The sequence below is a fragment of the Mobula birostris genome, chromosome 10, assembly GCF_030028105.1.
Source record: "Mobula birostris isolate sMobBir1 chromosome 10, sMobBir1.hap1, whole genome shotgun sequence".
Lineage (NCBI taxonomy): Eukaryota > Metazoa > Chordata > Chondrichthyes > Myliobatiformes > Myliobatidae > Mobula > Mobula birostris.
In genome coordinates, this window is record NC_092379.1 from 121,758,801 (window position 1) to 121,779,827 (window position 21,027).

A 21,027-nucleotide genomic window follows, 5' to 3' on the forward strand; every position below is an offset into this window, starting at 1 on the left:
TTGGTGCATAGAAAGGCACCTCAATGGTGGAGGACCATGCTGATGTATTATGTTAATGACGGACGTGTTAAGATAAAAAAATGTCTCCAATGCTCTAAATTGTGTCAGGGAATACTAGATGTCCTCAAGGGGAAATGAGGCCTTGGTTTCTAATTAGGTCAACCTTTGACAGTGAGGAACTGGCTTTGATCATGTGCCATTAAAAACAGGAAGTGCTGGAAGTAGTCGAGATTAGATGGTTTGTGTTTCGGGCTGATGAGCTATTGTCAGTGTGTTTATGTGGTAGCAGGGAAGCCAACTTTAATGGTGAGGCTGGACAGAATGGAGTGCGAAGGTGTATGGTAGGAGGAATGGAGTGCTGACCAAAGGTAAAATGGATTGGAGTTGGGATAAATAAGGAAGCAAGTTTTAAATGGGGAAAGCAAAATGATTATATAAAATTACAAAAAGAGAAATGTGGAGCTTTAGAAGTTTGAATTGCAAAAGCTGAAATTGTTCATTATCTGTTTTGAGTCTAGAGGTTGCATTGCACCCAGTCAGAGGAGACTGTTCACTGAACTTGTGTTGAGCTTTGGAAAGCCAAATTCAGAGGTCAGAGTGTCATGGGAATGAAATAGATGGGTGCTTGATAATTCTGGGCCACCTTTGCAGGCATTGGGGTTAGGGTTATTTAGTTTTCATCCCCAGTTTAAAGGGATACTGTTCTGTGCAGTACACTGAATTGGATGAAATGATATTGTATTGCCTTCAGAATCAGGTTTATTATCACCAGCATGTGATGTGAAATTTGTTAACTTAGCAGCAGTTCAGTGCAATACATAATCTAGCAGAGAGGAAAAAATAATAACAATAAATAAATAAAACTAATAAGCAGGTAATCAATTATGTATATTCAATAGATTTTTTTTAATGTGCAAAAACAGAAATACTGTATATTTAAAAAAAAGGTGAGGTCATGTCCAAAGATTCAATTTCTATTTAAGAATCGGATGGCAGAGAGGAAGAAGCTGTTCCTGAATCGCTGAGTGTGTGCCTTTGGGCTTCTGTACCTCCTCCTACCTGATGGTAACAGTGAGAAAAGGGCATGCCCTGGGTGCTGGAGGTCCTTAATAATGGACGCTGCCTTTCTCACTTGGGTAGTGAGGAACTATAAAGGGAGCATGTATTGGTGAAGATGGAATTTTTAACCAAAGCATTATAAAGGGAGTGGTCCCTTTATGAATTGTTGAGATAGAGAAGAAGAGATTGTGTCTGGTGATGACATCTTGCTGTAGTTCCTAGAAAATCCAGAGGGGTTATCGGATTATTAGTTGAATGGAGAGGCTGGGTAACCCTGAGAATAGTTCTGTGCAGGAAGAGATGGGAAAAGAGCAGGATTACATAAAAAGCAGCAGAGATGTTGGAAGCAGAATAATTGTATAAAATTACTGAGTGAAAAATGTGAGGTTTTAGAAATATGAAATGCTCAGAATCTTGAGATAGTTGAGGGTACTGTCAACAATAATTGACAGAATTCATGGTGTTCTCTGTAGGATTTTTAACCCACAACCATTAAACTCCAAGATCAACTAATTGCACTGAGTCGTAGATTTTTAGTTGCGATCAAGGAGTGTAAGTAACAAAGAGTATCTGGACTTGCTAATATGAACTATTTGTTTTGCTTCTGTTTTTTTGGCAGGTTTAAACCAATCCAAAAATACAGGAACTGCCAAACGACCTGAAGAATTACCAAAGTAGGATCCCTTGTAAGTACTTGAACACCACATAGAAATGTGCTTCTAATAATCTGTTCACCAGCATAGCTCCTTTACAGAGAGACCATTAGCTGTTTGTACAATGACCCTGGAGGATCTTCATCTGGAAATCAAGATGCAATTTTGTTAAATAATGTTGATAATGTATTTTAAATGCTAAGCAACAAGGAGTAGAAGTGATTTGCTGTTGCACCAACTCAGCCATAACCTGTGCAATTATTTTACAGCCTGTGAGAATTGTGTTGCTTTATTTGAACTATATGCTAGAATTGTTCAGAACCCAAAGTCCAGAATTTAGACAACTTTTTTCATATGCGTATTGTGAGGCACCTTGATATTTTTGATGCAGCTGCTGTATAACTAGAGGTGGATGTGATCAATGGTGCTGTGGTCTGTCATTTTAGCCCAGGTATTTTTTTTTCTCTCTGAAACTCTATTAATGAAGTTTCTTGTATGAATGTTCTTCAAATTGCATAGTGATTTTAAGGAATGCTGTTTCATTGTGTTTCTGACTGGATTATGGTCATGTATAAGGAGAAATAACACTTTACTGGTATACTTAAATATTTTTTGTTCCCTGCTTTGTGTTTACTTTTCCTTTGGGCTGGAAGAAGCCAAAATTGCCAGTGGTTTAGTATATACTAGCTCATCTCTAGTTGTATTACTGTAACAGGGTCACAGTGAATGTTAAGCTGTTTTTTAAAAGCTCCAGACATACAGTATGCAGTCTAGATCTTAAACTATTTCCCTTTGACTTTATTTTGTCAAAGCAGTACAGAAAACATGGCGAGCAAGCTGCTGAACTGATTTTAAAAGGGAAAGCCACAGTCTGCAAGTCTGATGTGCATTTAAAGTGATATTTTTTTAATGTGTGTGTCTGTGCGCTTTTGCAAGTTAACATGGGAAGTAAGAGCTTCATGTTTTAAACTGCATTCTGTGTGGCCCACTTGGTGACTCGATGTCTAACTGGACTCCATCAGCACAAGTTTCTGAACTGATGGATTCACATTCATTGGGGGCATGTATGGGAATCTGCTTCTGAATGGGGATGTTAAAGAGATATGTTATATGGATACGTGCAGAAACATGTATCCTCAATTTAAAGGGCTTTTGCCCCTGCTAATCCTTCCTGCACATGCCTCCGAATTCACTGCATCATACCACTTTAATCTTCTCACTGCTAAATGTCTGTATTAGTTAGTATGTTAACTATGGTACTAACTTGTCCAATTTCTCTTTCTCCTGCGCTCCATTTATTGTGAACTGACCAGTGCCTGCTCCTGGCTTATAAAACGGTGGTGTAGCTTTCACTTTAGCGTCTTTTCTCTTTCCTGATCACGTCACACTCCAGCATTGCTTTAGTTGTACTGCACTTCTGCAACTTCTGGAAGCTGAGCCGAGAAGCGTAGTCAGTTGACATTGAGAGACATTCAGTGGATTCTAGAAAGCTTCTTGCCTCTGGGATTCCTAAAACTTGGAGGAGAAACAAATCCATCATGAACCTTAAACAAGAGGTGCCCCACATTTTCTTGCTTCCTGTCTACTTGCTGATGTGGTTATACACAGTGCTCACCTTTGTCCCATGGTATTTCCTCTCTGATGCAAAGAATAAAAAGGCCATGGCAAAACGAATCAAGGCAAAGCCCATATCTGAAAAACCCGGCAGTCCATTCCGCTCTGCCGACCACTTCGACTCCCTTGCCAGAGTGGACTTCCCTGGGCTGGATACACTGGACAAACTCTTTGAAGCAGCTGTAAAGAAGTTCCAGAAGAACAATTGTTTGGGTACGCGGGAGATGTTGAGTGAAGAAAACGAAGTTCAGACCAACGGCAAAGTGTTTAAGAAGGTAAGAAACTCGTGATGATATTAATTTACAAATTGTACAAGCAACATTAGAGCAGAAAGGGGAGGAGTTTTGGTTGCAACGATACTTTGTCCCTGTGCAACTAGACTAGATTAAAGCTTGTGCAAAGGATCAGGAGTTTCAGAGCAACTACTTCCTAACCCGGGGATGTAATTAACAGCAGATGCTGGAATCTGGAACAACATGCCAAATGCTGGTGGAAATTAGCAAGTCAGGTGGTATCTAAAGAGGAAAATGAGCAGCTGATCTGTTCTTGACCTGAAAGTTTGACTGTATATTTCTGACCTACTGAGTTTCCTCCAGCTTCACTGTCAAGGTCTGCAGATAGTGAACGATGTTATTGGACCAGATAGGGAACGATGCTATTGGACCAGATAGTGAACGATAGGTGAGGAGGCCACAAGCAGTAGTTTTTGCCTGAGCATGCAGGTTTATTCATGTTGACCTAAACTCTATTTTCGTGCAAGGGTCAAAGTAAAACCAATGTCCTTTTCCACCTCTCCTGAGCAAGCAGACACTGGATGTCTTTTCTTCCCCTTTAAGGAGTTTGAGTCTTTTGGTTTTTTTTTCAGCTTCATGCTCATTCTAGCTCCTCCACAGAGCAAAATGCAAGTTGCCTTTTGGCATCAAGAAACATTTAAAATTATTCCATTTGCCAATTGTTGCCAAGTATTTTGTATTCCTTCTGGCATCTCTTTCCACACGTTCCCCTTTCCCCCTCAAACTCTTAAACCATAGAAATTAAGATTTTCCCCACCTCCACTCCACTGTCATGCAGTCCAATTCAGTGAATTGATCGAATTGATCCTGCTGATGTTTACACAAGGTATGGCATGTGTTGGGAGAAGTTGTGGAATGCACTAGATGCCTATCATTATCCTACCCTTCATCATACGTAAGCCTCAATAGCTTTAAAAAAAAATGAGATGTAAAGATTAGCCTTACTTTTCACATATACAATGAGACATTTAAAACACACAGTGAACTGTGTTATTTTGTGTCAATGACCAACACAGTCTGAGGATTGTGCTGAGGGCAGCCTGCAAGTGTTTCTGGCACCAACATTACATGGCCAGAACTCGGTAACCCTGTCCTGTGTGTCTTTGGGACGTGGGAGGAAGCAAGAGCGTGCAGAGGAAGCCCATGGGGATAATGTACAAGCTCCTTACAGTCAGCATCGGCAATCGAACCCCAGTTGGTAATCACTGGCACTGTAAAGCAATTGTGCTAGCTGCAGTGCTACCGTGCCACCCTGTAAATTTCTCAGGGCTTGTTCACTCACTTGGCCAAGTTTAGTATATGCTACTTCCAGGGTTGGATTCTGCGATGAGGTTGCTTTTGCGAAATGTCACTCAATAAGTTGTTGAATGTATCTGCCAACACACACACATTGCTAGTGGAATGCAGCAGGCCAGGCAGCATCTCTAGGAAGAGGTACAGTCAACGTTTCGGGCCGAGACCCTTTGTCAGGACTAACTGAAAGAAGAGCTAGTAAGAGATTTGAAAGTTGGAGGGGGAGGGGGAGATCCGAAATGATAGGAGAAGACAGGAGGGGGAGGGATGGAACCAAGAGCTGGACAGGTGATTGGCAAAAGGGATATGAGAGGATTATGGGACAGGAGGCCTAGGGAGAAAGAAAAGTCGGGGGGAGCACCAGAGGAGGATATAGTGAGAGGAACAGAGGGAGAAAAAAGAGAGAGAAAGAAAGGGGAAAAAATAAATAACAGATGGAGTACGAAAGGGAGGCGGGGCATTAACGGAAGTTTGAGAAGTCAATGTTCATGCCATCAGGTTGGAGGCTACCCAGACGGAATATAAGGTGTTATTCCTCCAACCTGTGTGTGGCTTCATCTTGACAGTAGAGGAGGCCGTAGATAGATATACCAGAATGGGAATGGGATGTGGAATTAAAATGTGTGGCCACTGGGAGATCCTGCTTTCTCTGGCGGACAGAGCGTAGGTGTTCAGCAAAGCGGTCTCCCAGTCTGCGTCGGGTCTTGGCAATACATAGAAGGCCGCACCGGGAGCACTGGATGCAGTATATCAAACCAGCCGACTGACAGGTGAAGTGTCGCATCACCTGGAAGGACTGTCTGGGGCCCTGAGTGGAGGTGAGGGAGGAAGTGTAAGGGCATGTGTAGCACTTGTTCCGCTTACAAGGATAAGTGCCAGGAGGGAGATCGGTGGGGAGGGATGGGGGGGTGCGAATGGACAAGGGAGTGGCATAGGGAGCGATCCCTGCGGAAAGCAGAGAGGGTAGGAGGAAAAGATGTGCTTGGTGGTGGGATCCCTTTGGAGATGACGGAAGTTACAGAGAATAATATGTTGGACCCAGAGGCTGGTGGGGTGGTAGGTGAGGACAAGGGGAACCCTATCCCTAGTGGAGTGGCGGGAAGATGGGGTGAGAGCAGATGTGCGTGAAATTGGAGAGATGCATTTGAGAGCAGAGTTGATGGTGGAGGAAGGGAAGCCCCTTTTCTTTAAAAAAGAAGACATCTCCTTCGTCCTAGAATAAAAAGCCTCATCCTGAGAGCAGATGCGGCGGAGATGGAGGAATTGCGAGAAGGGTATGGCATTTTTGCAAGAGTTAGGGTGGAAGGAGGAATAGTCCAGGTAGCTGTGAGAGTCTGTAGGCTTATAGTAGACATCAGTAGATAAGCTGTCTCCAGAGATAGAGATAGAAAGATCAAGAAAGGGGAGGGAGGTGTCGGAAATGGACCAGGTAAGTTTGAGGGCAGGGTGAAAGTTGGAGGCAAAGTTAATGAAGTTTTTTTTTCCTTTCTTTCTCTCTTTTTCTCCCACTGTCCCTCTCACTATATCTTCCTCTGGTGCTCCCCTCCCCCTTTCTTTCTCCCTCGGCCTCCCGTCCCATGATCCTTTCCCTTCTCCAGCCTTGTATCCCTTTTGCAAATCAACTTTCCAGCTCTTAGCTCCATCCCTCCCTCTCCTGTCTTCTCCTATCATTTTGGATCTCCCGCTCCCCCTCCCACTTTCAGATCTCTTACTAGCTCTTCTTTCAGTTAGTCCTGATGAAGGGTCTCTGCCGAAAACGTCGCCTGTACCTCTTCCTATAGGTGCTGCCTGGCCTGCTGCGTTCCACCAGCGTTTTGTGTGTGTTGCTTGAATTCCCAGCATCTGCAGATTTCCTCGTGATTGTGAATGTATCTGTCTCCCGGTACCTTTTGCTTTGTTATTGATAGCTCATTTGTTATGAATTCCCTGCAGCTAATTCTTGGGGAATATAAATGGCTAACCTACGAGGAAGTCAGTCACCATGTAGATGCCTTTGGCAGTGGTCTCGCTGCATTGGGACTGAAGGCAAAGGATATGATTGGCATCTTCTGTGAAACCAGGGCTGAATGGATGATTGCAGCTCAAGCTTGCTTCAAGTATAATTTTCCACGTAAGTATTTGATGGGCTCAATGCAAATTGAAAGAGGAGCAGCTCATTGGGATTTACTCTGGTAACTGAACTAATTGGGATATGCTATGTCGCTGTTCAGTGAATTCTATTAATGTCAGAATTGGGTCTAGTATCACTGACATATGTCATGAAGTTTGTTGTTTTGTGGCTGCAGTACATTTTAAAAAAAAAAATTACTGCAAGTTACAGTTGGTGGTTGTCCATCATGTCTGATGATGACAGGAAACCTGTGCAGGAGAGTTTTTAAAGTGCAAAGCTGTTGCACTGGGGCATTTCCACTCTCTCGACGTCAGAAGTCCAGGTCCAGTGGTATGAAGAAGCGTCACTAACCGGGATCTTCCTTGACTGCAGTAGATGACCATGACGTCTTCTGTGCCTTGTCATGCCCTTCGCTCTCCACGGAGCGTTGCAGTACAGCCTTTCTAGCTGTCAAATCTCACTGTGGATTCATCCCCACAGACCACCGGAGATGATTTTTATTTATTGAGATACAATGCGGAATAGGCCCTTCGAGCGATGCCTCCCAGTAAACCCCAGATTTAATCTGAGCCAAAATATAGGACCAATTAATTTACAAGCTGTGGACTGTGGGAGGAAACTGGAGCACCCAGAGGAAACCCACACAGTCACAGGGAGAACGTACAAACTCCTTACAGACAGTGGTGGAGTGTTGAACCCAGGTAGCCAGTACTATGAAGTGTTGTGCTAACCACCACGCTACTGTGCCACCCAGTTTTGTAATAAGTTAAATAGGAAATATAAATGATAAATAGGTAGTGTTCAGAAATCTAACAGCAAAGGGGAAGAAGCTGTTCCTAAAACATTGAGCAGCTCTTCAGGCTTTTGTACCTCCTTCCTGATGGCAGTGATGAGAAGAGGATTTGGCCTGAGTAATGGATGTCCTTAAAGATGGATGCTGCTGCCTTGAGGCATCACCTTTTCAAGTCAAGTCAAGTCACTTTTTACTGTCATTTTGACCATAACTGCTGTTACAGCACACAGTAAAAATGAGACAACGTACTTCAGGACCATTGTGCTATATGAAACAATACAAAAACTACACTGAACCACGTGAAATAACACAAAAACTACACTAGACTACAGGCCTACCCAGGACTGCATAAAGTACACAGTACAGTGCAGGCATTACAATAAAGCAGAGGGCAGTAGGTTTGTAGTTCGATGGCTTGGGGGAAAACTGTTACATAAATAAACAGCTGAATGGTGGCATCCGGGATTCCGTCAGTTTCTGTACTCCCGCCGAGTAATTCGTTGGAGTCGGATGAAGTCCAATTTGATGTCCATTGGAGAGCAGAATGGACGGGACAGCCAGCCGGCTAGGGCTTGCTTTTTTCCTGGCCTGGACTCCTGTCCGCTGGCTTCGCTTCGGCTTCCTCGCACACCGCTTACGACGTCTCCAACTCCGGCCACCGGCAGCAAGCGACTCCAAGGACTGCGTGGATTCGAAGCTCGCTGTCTCTCTAGACTGCGTGAAAAGTCACAGGCACAGACTGAAATTCCCTTGCAAGAGATTGTTACCCCTGGTTCCATTTACACGTCTTCTGTGCTGTGGGTTGGGATTGGCGCTGATTTCAAATCCACTTCAGAGAGGACAAAAGGGTCAAACTTTAACATGAATCTTTAACTCCTTAAAAGATAAACCTTCAGCCCACACAACACCGCAACCTCTTTTACCTGCATGGGTTGAAGTTTTGAAAAGAGGCTTGGATATGATTTAACAAACTTGCAGTGACTTGAAGGAGCTTCTATGCCTTCAGAGCCTCTCCGATATCTTGAAATGGTTTACAGAAAATGAACAGCTTCATATCTTGTCACTTTAACTTGGAAAACACTGCAACATTACCACCCCCCCCCCCCCCCCGCCCGCAGCAATGTGACAACCATAAAGTAATGTAATTTTTTCCGGTGATTGTCGATTAGATATTTGTCAAACCATTTCTTGTATATAAGAAGAACAAAGCACAGAGGGGAATTGCTCAATAAACTGTGAAACACAGTTTGTCTGTCTTTCTGTGACGTTAGATTGCAGTGCGCTACAGTTCCACGTTAACTTCCCACTCTTAAACTGGGTCACCTATTCAGTTGTTTAAAGTTGGGAGAAAAGTATTAATGAAAGGAGTAGAAAGATACGACGGTCCATTACCATTCTGGGTAAAAGAGCCAACTGCTTTATCACTGGCTTTTTCCATCAAGTTTTTTATTTCCCTCAATTCGTACCATCTATAGTTTCTAACTAGATCAGAAGCTAAACAGTTACTTTCAGAGCCCCAACAATTGCCAAACAAGTCACTCAGGAAAGCTCGTATTTCCTGGCGAGATGGAAAGAAACGGATAGTTTGTGTCTCGCATTGCTGAGTAATCTATGGGTGAAAATCAAACCCCGCATGTGTATTTTCCAAGTATGTCATATTTGAGTGGGATTCCTGATAATGACTTGCATCTGTGCTCCGTTTCGAAGGGTGTAACTTTTAATGTTTCCACACAATGATGTCAGTCAAGGATGGTTGATATTCCAGAGTTAATTTCAGATCTTTCCAGTCTCCTCTTCCCAGCAGCTACTTTCCCGGCTCTTCCCACACACTAAATATTTTTTCAAAACCACTGCAAGTGTACTGATGATTAACACAGAGTAGCTAGGACACACCGCTGTTAAATGCATCCAGTACTTCCCATTAAGCCTTAGCTGTGGATGTCTTCCAGTCACAATGTGTTTCCTGACCTTTTTGATCTTTTTTGACCTGATGATTAGCATTAGCCAAAAAGACCACCCGTCTGCTTTTAAGACAGTATAACTGTGTCTATTTTGGAAGAGACCCCTGCTTTAATATCTTATCTGAAAGACAGGATCTCCAATAGAGTGACCTCACTGCCGCACTGACATCTTAATATAGTGGAGTTAGAACCCTGCAAATTTGAAAGAAAGTGACTCAAGTTGTCGAAGGTAACACATCCAAAGACCTAATAATAAGAACTGGCCATACTTAGCAGATTGAGCAGCGTCAGAGGGAGAAACAGAGTTCAAATTTGCCTTCTACTCTGGATGTGTATTGGAAGGGGGAGAGTCCCTTGGCCTCCTATCTCATATGAAGGGTGGCACTTTTTGATGATGTCATATGTTCTGCACCGAGATGCCAATCAACCAATGCCACATTGAGTTTAGCTCTTAAGGCTACCATCAAGAGATTTATTTTTGCCTTTATTGTATGTGAAATGTTAATATTGAAATTGATTCCTATGTTTGCTATGTATTTTGCATAGATTTCAATTAGAGTTATTTTGCTTTGACCTAGTTGTGACGATTTATGCTACCCTTGGAGAAGATGCTGTAGCTTATGGACTAAATGAATCTGATGTAACTCATCTTATCACAAGTGCGGAACTCCTTGACTCAAAGTTGAAGGTGAGTGTTAAACCTATAGAATACTGAAAGCTGAAGATGTTCCCAGAAATGAAAGGTTTACATTTGAATGGTTAACTGGTCTAAGTCTCTACTCACTGGAGTTTAGGAGAATGAAGAGGGATCTCATTGAAACCTATCAAATATTGAAAGGCCTAGCTAGAGTAGATGTGGGGAGGATGTTTCATAGAGTGGGGAAATCTAGGACCAGAGGACACAACCTCAGAATAGAAGGATGTCCCCTTAGAAAAGAGATGAGGGGAAATTCCTTTAGCCAGTGGGCAGAGAATCGGTGGAATTCATTACCACAGAGGTCAGTGCAGTCCATGTCTTTGGATATATTTAAAGTGAAACTTGATAGGGGAACATCCGTTTAGAACAGAGATGAGGAGGACTTTCCTGAGCCAGGGTGTGGTAAATCTGTGGAATTCAAAATCACAGGCAGCTGAGGAGGCCAAGTTTTTGGGTATATTTAAAGTGGAGGTTGACAGGTTCTTGATTAGTAAGGGTGTTAAAGGTTATGTGGAGAGTGGGGTTGAGAGGGATAACAAATCAGCCATAATGGAATGGCACAGCAGGCTCAATAGGCTGAATGGCCTAATATTCCTTCTGTGTTATGGTTTTGTAAAAAAAATTTTTACACATCCCATTGCCTCTTACACAGATGAGTTGCAACTAACTTATTACAATCCATTATGAAATGATGAAGCAGTGTTTTGCTTTTTTGTATGATCTATCCTTGGGCAATGTCTCCCATATGAGGCGTCTTTTGAATATGCTCTTGAGTTTTATAAATGCTTATAATTTAAGGGTGAAATTTTTCTGAATGTTGTAAAAGTCATGCTGCAGCATGTGCAAAAGAATGTTATATTATGCAAGCGCCAGTTATAAAGTTTGTAGAGTGAATAAAAACTTAATGTTTTGATCCTTCAATGTGTGATCCACTTAGCTTTTATCAATGCATTTGATGTGTCCCAATGTTTCAATTTGACTAGTAAAAATGGAATTCAACTTGAAATCGTGAGTTCGATTTCAACATTTGAAAGTAATTTGGGTAGGTACATAGATGGAAAGGATCTGGAGGGCTATGGTCCAGGTGTAGGTTGATGGGATTAGGCAGATTAATTGTTTGGCATCGAAGGGCCTGTTTTATGTTGTCGTGTTCTATGACTCTATATAAATTAATTAGTTTAAAGTAATTGCCAATTTCTGTTGAGTCACAGTGACATGAAATTCTGATAGCTTACAGTGTAATACCAGTTATCATATTTCCTTAAACATTTAAGGCTATTTGGCTCATTGAATCAGTACTGGATCCCTTGTATAGTTTCCTCCCCTCCCATATCTCAATCTATGTCCCTATAAACCCCTCTTTCACTCATGCCAGTTCATGGCTCATCTCCAATTCAACCTCCTGTGACCTCCATTAATGATAATTTAGAAATTACCTAAATAGTCTTACTATCATTAATTTCTAATTAACGATAATTTCTATCAGTCAAACTAGCTTTGGGATGTGGGTGGACACCAGAGCATCCACTGAATGCCACAAGGAGAACACGAGAGTAAATGGCGTTGAGGTTATAAGCAATCTCAAATTACTTAAGTTGTGAGAAGATTTCAATTCCTGCATTGCCACTGTATATGACAATATTTTTAAAATATTTCTGCCAAGACTGGCCATGTTGAAAAGAAGGTAAGAATAAGTTCAAGAAAGACTGTTACTAAATAATTTAGTGACTGTCTTTCTTGAACTTGTTCTTACCATCTTAAATATAGATAAATTAGTTATATTAATAATAATCAGTCTGCAGGCTAGGGCCAAGGGTGTTGAGAGTGACTTGACAGTGTGGAAGGTGAGAGGCGTAGATCAAGTGGACAGCTAGAAACTTTTCGAAGGATGGAAATGGCCTATACAACCGTGCATAATTTTAAGCTGGTTGGAGGAAAGTATATAGAAAACCATAGAAAAACTACAGCACAGAAACAGGCCTTTTGCGGGGGGGGGGGGGGGAATGTTAGAGGTTAAGTTTTTTGACGGCAGTGGGTGCATAGAAAGGGGTGATGGTGGAGGCAAATACATTAGGAACACTTAAGAAACTCTTAGATAGGCATAAGGATAAGAGGAAGAATAGAGAGCTATATGTGAGGGAAGGGTTAGATTGATTGTGGAGTAGATTAACAGGTCACCACAACATGGGCTACAGGGCTTTTGCTGTGCTATACAGTTCTATGTTAAAATTATTATTACTAAGTATTTGTTCTCTACAATCCTGTCTCTCTCTCAGACAGGTCTTCACATACTTCTGCAATCTCCATCACCCCTTTCCCCACCACCACTCTGCAATCCTGTCTCTCCCAGGTCCCACCACCAGCTCTTGGGTCGTCGGAAACTATATTCCTCTCACCCCCACCATCCCTCAACACCCCAAACCTCCCTTCTCCTCAGACACTACCAACCCACTCCCCCCCCCCCCCCCTTTTGGTCCCAGCTCTCATCAATGGCTGATCTTCACTACTCCCTCTGACCTAACCCTCTCTGAGGCAAAACATTCTGTCCTCAGTAGGAACTTCTCCTTTGTCTCCCTGCATCCACAGTCCAGCGAGTTCTGCACCCACCCACCACAACGCTGAGCTTTTCTTCCTCTGTCTCCAAGTCTATTTCTTTGGCAAGGACTCTGCACCCTGCACCACTGACCCCTTCCCCTGTCTTCAACCCCCACCCCCCCCCCCCAACTCCTTTTCCTGGACACCCCACCCTGTTCTTCTGCCTGCTCTGGATCTTTTTTTTTTGCTAACTGCCGACGGGACATCAAGCGGCTCAAATTCAACGCTCCTCCAATTCCAACTGCACTCCTTCCGAACGCTCTGCTCTCCACTCCCTCCGCACTAATCCTAACCTCACCATCATACCCGAAGACGGGGGGGGGGGGGCGGGGAACGGAAGGTGCTGTAGTAATGACATACTGACCTCCACCTAGCCTCCCCCCACACACAATTTCCCATCCCCTTTTCCCGCTCTCAACTTATCTCCTTGTCTGCCCATCACCTCCCTCTGGTGCTCCTCCCCCTTTTCTTTCTTCCATGGCCTTCTGACTCCTATCAGACTCCCTCTTCTCCAGCCCAGTATCTCTTTCACCAATCAACTTCCCAGCTCTTCACCCTGCCCCTTCACGGTTTCAACTATCATCTTATGTTTCTCCCTCTCAGCTTTTAAATCTACTCCTCATCTTTTTTTCTTCAGTCCTGCTGAAGGGTTTCGGCCTGAAAAGGCGACTGTACAGTACTGTTTTCCATAGATGCTGCCTGGCCTGCTGAGTTCCTCCAGCATTTTATGTGTGCTGCTTGGATTTCCAGCATCTGCAGATTTTTCTCTTGTTTGTCTCTGATTTGTTACTAAATGTTTAGTATTAATAAACCAAAAATTCTTAGTATTACTAACTAAGATTATTACTAAATAATTAATACACTTGATGCAAAAAGATCTCAAAAGATTGAGGTGTTTTTCTTTAGCTTTTCTGTACTTTGTCAGAATTGTATCATGTACAATTTGTTTGAAATGGCATTAAGATGAGTATGACCGAATGGAAACCAGACATGAATATAATGTAATCAAACAATCGTTTGGAAAATGAAATGAGGCAGATAAGATTGTGTACAGGAAAGGGGAATCTAAATTAAGACAATGCAGGTACAATGCTGCTGTTAATGAAATATGTTGCGTAAGGTTTTACAACTAATTCTGGAAACAGAAATGTTTTGCAGGAACAACTGAAAGGCTTGAAGTTAATAGAAGAAAAGGCATTGGTTCTATCCCTATTTATGCGGGAATAAAAGATTACAGAAAGAAGTTGTTATTTTTTTCCCCAATATTCCTGGTTTACAAATTGAGCATCAAAAGTCTTATGTGAATGATGAGCTGTATGGTTCAGAAAAACAATCTGACTAATCATGGATCAAAATACCATGGGTGCTGGAACTCCGGAGCAAAATCTACAAACACAGAGTGTAATAATGGTGCAGAAGAGGAGAACTGGATTGAGTATATACATAATTGAAAGAGTATGTAAAGTGTGGGAAACAAAATTGAGAAGCTCAAATAGTTCTCATAATAAAGAAGTTTAAGATTTTGTAAATAATGGCATAAAATTGGGTGGAATCTCTAATTAGAATAAGATGCTGGAAATGAGAATACACAATTTATAAGAAGGTATTAAAAGTTATAAACTGTTCTGATGGAAAAAGTTTTTCTTTGGGAAGGATGATGCAAGGCCATCTGCTCAATTCCCTAATGAGGAACGAGTTAAAAAGAGATTGCCGGGACTGAGTAGTATTTTGTCAAATGCACAAGGCATTTAGTGTGGGAATAGTTGGATCAGTGTTTGAGGTGAAACAAACTGCAAGGCTGAGTGGAAAGAACAGGTCAAGGAAATTAGTTTTGGATTGCTTGAGTAAAGGACTGGCACAGGGCACAAATGGTCAGATGACTTTTGAGGCAGTAAACATCTGTGATCTTCAGTCATAAGAAATTTACCTTCATAACTAACTATAAAAATTATATAATCCAGCATATCATCAATCTTTTTTATGTTTTCAAATTTCTCTTTTGACAGAATGTACTACCAAAAATTCAGAATCTGAAGCATATCATTTATGTGGACAAAAAGACCATAAGTACTTCAGGATACCCAGAGACCCTTCAGATTCACAGTATGACTTCTGTGGAAGAGCTTGGAGCCAAGCCAGAGATATGTATGTGCAGAAGGACTTACTTACAACTTGTTGCTTGACGGCATGTTTTGGAAGTGACCGTTGCTACTGCTTGCTCGCTATAGGCAAATGCTTGAGGAGGGAGTCAAAGTCAGAAATAAGCCTTTAGGTTCACTAAATCTGTACTGATCATCAAGCACATGATTACACCAATCCAAGGCGCTTTTGTTTTCTGTAAACCTTGTTGATTCTCCCCCTCACCTACACACCAGGGGAAATTTGCAATGGCCAATGCACCTACCCTACATTTTTATATAGAAACATAGAAAATAGGTGCAGGAGTAGGCCATTCGGCCCTTTGAGCCTGCACCGCCATTTATTATGATCATGGCTGATCATCCAACTCAGAACCCCACCCCAGCCTTCCCTCCATACCCCCTGATCCCCGTAGCCACAAGGGCCATATCTAACTCCCTCTAAAATATAGCCAATGAACTGGCCTCAACTGTTTCCTGTGGCAGAGAATTCCACAGACTCACCACTCTCTGTGTGAAGAAGTTTTTCCTCATCTCGGTCCTAAAAGGCTTCCCCTTTATCCTCAAACTGTGACCCCTTGTTCTGGACTTCCCCAACATCGGGAACAATCTTCCTACATCTAGCCTGTCCAATCCCTTTAGGATTTTATACGTTTCAATCAGATCCCCCCTCAATCTTCTAAATTCCAACGAGTATAAGCCTAGTTCACCCAGTCTTTCTTCATATGAAAGTCCTGCCATCCCAGGAATCAATCTGGTGAACCTTCTCTGTACTCCCTCTATGGCAAGGATGTCTTTCCTCAGATTAGGGGACCAAAACTGCACACAATACTCCAGGTGTGGTCTCACCAAGGCCTTGTACAACTGCAGTAGTACCTCCCTGCTCCTGTACTCGAATCCTCTCGCTATAAATGCCAGCATACCATTCGCCTTTTTCACCGCCTGCTGTACCTGCATGCCCACTTTCAATGACTGGTGTATAATGATACCCAGGTCTCGTTGCACCTCCCCTTTTCCTAATCGGCCACCATTCAGATAATAATCTGTTTTCCTATTTTTGCCACCAAAGTGGATAACTTCACATTTATCCACATTAAATTGCATCTGCCATGAATTTGCCCACTCACCCAACCTATCCAAGTCACTCTGCGTCCTCTTAGCATCCTCCTCACAGCTAACACTGCCACCCAGCTTCGTGTCATCCGCAAACTTGGAGATGCTGCATTTAATTCCCTCATCCAAGTCATTAATATATATTGTAAACAACTGGGGTCCCAGCACTGAGCCTTGCAGTACCCCACTAGTCACCGCCTGCCATTCTGAAAAGGTCCTGTTTATTCCCACTCTTTGCTTCCTGTCTGCTAACCAATTCTCCATCCACATCAATACTTTACCCCCAATACCGTGTGCTTTAAGTTTGCTCACTAATCTCCTGTGTGGGAACTTGTCAAAAGCCTTTTGAAAATCCAAATAAACCACATCCACTGGTTCTCCCCTATCCACTCTACTAGTTACATCCTCATATGAGCCAGAGGGAACCTATTCTGATATTGGCAGAACATGCAAACTTCAGAGATGGCACCAAAGGTCATGACTGAACTCTAGTCAATGGGACACAAGGACAGGAGCAAATAGGATCAGGGGCAGGTTACCTGGTCTCTGGATTGACCCACCTTTCAAGATAATTACGCCTCATTAACCATAGCTTCAATTCCTTGTTGTCAGACCCCCCCCCCCAGTACATCTAGCTCATTGGCCTCTACAACTCTGGAACTAGAATTTGAGATTCATCATCCTCAGTGAGAAGAAATTTCCACTTGCCTCTATTTCAAAATACTTTGAAAGTATATCAGATGTAGACATAGAGGAGTACTGCCCTGGACCGACCGGCAATTTGACCCAGGATGCTGAACCTATCTTGGTGTCAATTTATATTCTGTCTTCCTCCTGTAAATCAATTCATATCGCACTATTGCCTTCATGTTCATGCAACTATTTAAAACGTCTCAAACTTCACCTAACCTCTTCACACTTGCCCAGATTAAACTGCATCTGCAACTTCTCTGCCCACATCTGTAACTGATCTATTTCCCACTGCATTCAGTGATAGTCCTTTACACTGTCCACAACTCCACCAGACTTGCTAATTAAACCATCTACATTTTTATCCAAATTATTGAGATGTATATCACAAGCAACAGAGGTCCCAGCACTGATCCTTGTGGAATACTGCTGATCATGGGACCTCCCCCCAGGATAACAACCTTCCATCCTTAACTCTGTCTTCTATGGGCAAGTCGGTTCTGAACCTAAACTTGCAATGCATATTTATCTTCTGAATCAGCCTACATTGAGGGACCTTACAAATGCCTTACCAAGGTCCATGTAGATAACTTCCACTGCCTTACCCTAGTCAACCTCCTTTGCCACCCTCTTTTTAAAAAAAAAAAAAAAAAAAAAAAAAATTGCTTCCCTATGACTGCCATGAGGCTCACTGGGGCCTATAATTACCTGGATTATTCCCTTTTTCCCCCTTTTTTTTTTTTGAACAAAGGCATAACATTTGCTACACTCTGATCCTCTAGGACCTTACCCATTGCTGGTGACGTCCTGTTCTGTGGAGTTGTGAAGTATCAGCCCTACAAGCTATGCCACTGTGGTGCCCTTTTAAACTATTCTAAGAATATCTGCATTCCAGCAAATTAACGTTGCTTCTATTTCGCCCTTGTCCTGGAGAACAGAATATTCAGCAAGTTAATCAAAACTTTAAGCAGTATAAGTCGTATTAAAAGGCATTTTATTAAAGATGAGTAATACTTTCATAATAGGTCATGAATAGAGCACGTAGTGTGCATTCTGTAATATCTTTCTCACCTCAGCAGATTTGAACTTTCAGATGCTTGTCTAAATCTTTTCCAACTCCTAGGAAGGGCCCTTAAGCACAGATGAGTGGTCAGTATTGAATTTCAGGGTAGTTGTACCATATCTTGTCTCTATTGGGCACTGCTTATGTGGCCAAGTAGCAGTAACCCTTTTCCTGCTCTGCCATTCTTTTCTGGGACAAAGTTCATTCCTGACCATGACTGACAAGTTTTAATTCTGTATGTTCTGTTTAAATGTGAGAATTAGCCAAAAAAAAAGTTCCATAGAGGATTCTGAAAAATACTTTTTGACCTCAGCAGTGGTTTGGATTGTGGAACTAGCTTCCACCATGTTTATTACTTAATTTAAATTTGGTTAATTTAATAATCAGTTTTTATTTTTAAAAAACACACTTGGATCTTAGCAGTAACTGAACTGCTTATTGAAGAAGAAACCGATTATCATACACACAAAATTCTACGGATGCTGGAAATCCAGAGCAACGCACATAAATTGCTGAAGTAGGTCAGGCAGCATCTATGGAAAGGAATAAAAAGTTGACGTTCCGGGCCGAGACCCTTCATTAGGACTGACCTTCTGACAAAGGAATTTGGTTGCCCTTTTCCTGGTCAGGTTTACGTTCAACTTCAAAAATCAATTCTTAACCGCTTCCTGAATTGGCATAACAAACCACTCGATTGAAAGGCACTTGGAGATGGCCCATAAACGTCATTCTTGCCACAATGCCCACATATGAAAAAATATAACAAACTGGAGTCATTGAAGTGATTTACTTAGATGCATTTAAGGGAGAAAATGAGTTGGTCTATGAGAAAGAAAGAAGTAGGATTTGGTGTTGGGGTTATATGAAAAGGCATGGGAGGGGGAGGTTCTGGTTGTGAAACACTGGCCTTGACATGTTGAACTGAGTGACTAGTTTTACCATAAAAGATTGAAGGTGAACAATAAAGTTTCTCCAGAATGTGCAACTAAATGTGGCTTCTGTAGGCTGTAACTGGAAGTGCAGAGCTCATTGAAGTGCAGCCTAGTGACTCATCCCAAAGCACTTAATCTCAGCATCCTTGCCTAGTTATGACATGCCACCAAAAACTTCTCATACATACTGTTTCCAGAACTTGAATCCTTTTCCAAAACAAATGAACAAGATATTTGGGTTTGGCACATGAGTGGGAGAGGTTTAGGAGGGTATAGACGCAACTTCAGGCAGAAATCCTGAGGGGGGGGGGGGAATCCGGAGGTGGAGTCTGTAAGGAAGTCTACACTGAGTTCAACACTGGCTGGCAACTCCTGTGACGCTGCTGGTACTAAACTCTATCAGTCTCTGCCGTTCCTTTGGGTTCATCAGATGCATGGAGAGGAAGAGCTTGCTACATGGGCAACAGCTTGCTCGTCCATGTCGTACTGCCCAGGCTTGCATATCTACACAGCTGGGATGCAACTTCCATGCTTAGGAAGGCACTTTGGTCAGTGAGGATGAGATGGGTTGAAGGGACTAATTTCCATGCTATATAACTCCTGATTCCTTGACTCTATAATACTGTCTTACCCAATAGTTTCACTTCGTTCTGATCCTGCAGTATTCTAAATCCCTATCCCTATCTGCTCTCATTTTAAATTAACAGTCACAAAATAACTTGAGCCATAATTCTTCCCAGCAGTGATCTGTGGCAGTGAGCTTTGGATCAAAACACAAAATATCACCAAATTCTGTGCGTGACATTAGAGGTCTGTAATAACCACTGTTTCTTGGATCACATGGATGGTCTTCTGGGGGGAAAAATCCTTCCCCCAGATGTCTTGATCATTCTGACGTTATTACAAAGTCTTTTCCATTGCTTGTTAAGTTGCACTGCCCATAATTGCACATTAAAAACAATAATCAATGTACAAATTTAAAAATGAGAACTGCAACTGATGTGGAAGATATTCTGTATTGATAAGTTGCCCAACGCTGATTAACAATTGTTTTCCTGCACAGTGGACACAACACCTTCCCAGCCTGCCCCATCAGACCTAGCAGTTGTCATGTATACGAGTGGATCTACGGGTCGACCGAAGGGAGTGATGATGTTGCACAGTAACTTAATAGCGGGAATGACAGGCCAGTGTCAAAGGATACCTGAGCTGGGGTAAGTAGTTATACTTCTGCAGCTTTACCTGGTTTTGACAGATAATGCTGCTAGTTGATCTAAGAACTAATGATCTCACTGGGTAAACTGTCATTTGTCAAAATTGACTTTGTAGGCCAGAGTTATATGATCTTCATTTAGAAGAATGAAGTGGGAAATCTCATTGAAATCTATCAAATATTGAAATAAGGCCTGATAGACTGGATGTGGAGAGGATGATTCTTATAGTTGGCGAGTCTAGGACCAGAGGGCACAGTCTCAGAATAGAGGGAGGTCCATTTAGAATAAAGATGAGAAGGAATTTCTTTAGCCAGAGGTTAGTGAGTGTGTGAAAATCATTGCTACAGACAGCTGTGGAGGCCAGGTAATGGGATATAGTTAAAGCAGAGTTTGATATGTTCTTCACAAACAAGAGAAAGTCTACAGATGCTGGAAATCCAAGCAACAGGCACAAAATACTGGAAGAACTCAGCAGGCCAGGCAGCATCTATAGAAAAGAGTACGGTGGACATTTCTGGTCGAAACCCCTCATCAGGATTGATGAAGGGTCTCGGCCAGAAACGTCAACAGTTTACACTTCTGCACAGATGCTGTCTGGCCTGCTGAGTTCCTCCAGTATTTTCTGTGTGTTGCGTTGTTAAGTTCTTGATTAGTTACAGAGAGAAGGCTGGAGAGGGGTAATAAATCAGCCATGATGGAATGGCAGAGCAGATCCAATGGGCTAAATGGCCTATTTCTGCTCCTATGTCTTATGGTCTTGTGAGGCTTTTTGTTTAATTACAAAATTTCGGAGTTTGGGGCATTCATAG

The 21,027-nt window shown here is 42.3% G+C and overlaps 1 protein-coding gene across 4 annotated transcripts in view; it reads left to right on the forward strand.

Annotated features, from left to right (window-relative positions):
* The window catches only part of acsl4a (acyl-CoA synthetase long chain family member 4a), a 91,297-nt gene that overhangs the window by 46,612 nt on the left and 23,658 nt on the right, over window positions 1–21,027 (forward strand). For 2 of the 4 annotated variants that reach the window (XM_072270890.1, XM_072270889.1), the window contains exons 2-7: window positions 1,679–1,745; window positions 3,026–3,601; window positions 6,845–7,022; window positions 10,355–10,464; window positions 15,075–15,213; window positions 20,068–20,218. In XM_072270890.1, the coding sequence (XP_072126991.1) occupies window positions 3,251–3,601; window positions 6,845–7,022; window positions 10,355–10,464; window positions 15,075–15,213; window positions 20,068–20,218 (929 nt within the window). In that variant the 5' untranslated portion in view covers window positions 1,679–1,745; window positions 3,026–3,250. The remainder of the gene's footprint in view (window positions 1–1,678; window positions 1,746–3,025; window positions 3,602–6,844; window positions 7,023–10,354; window positions 10,465–15,074; window positions 15,214–20,067; window positions 20,219–21,027) is intronic. The other 2 variants (XM_072270892.1, XM_072270891.1) reach the window with 1 other exon arrangement.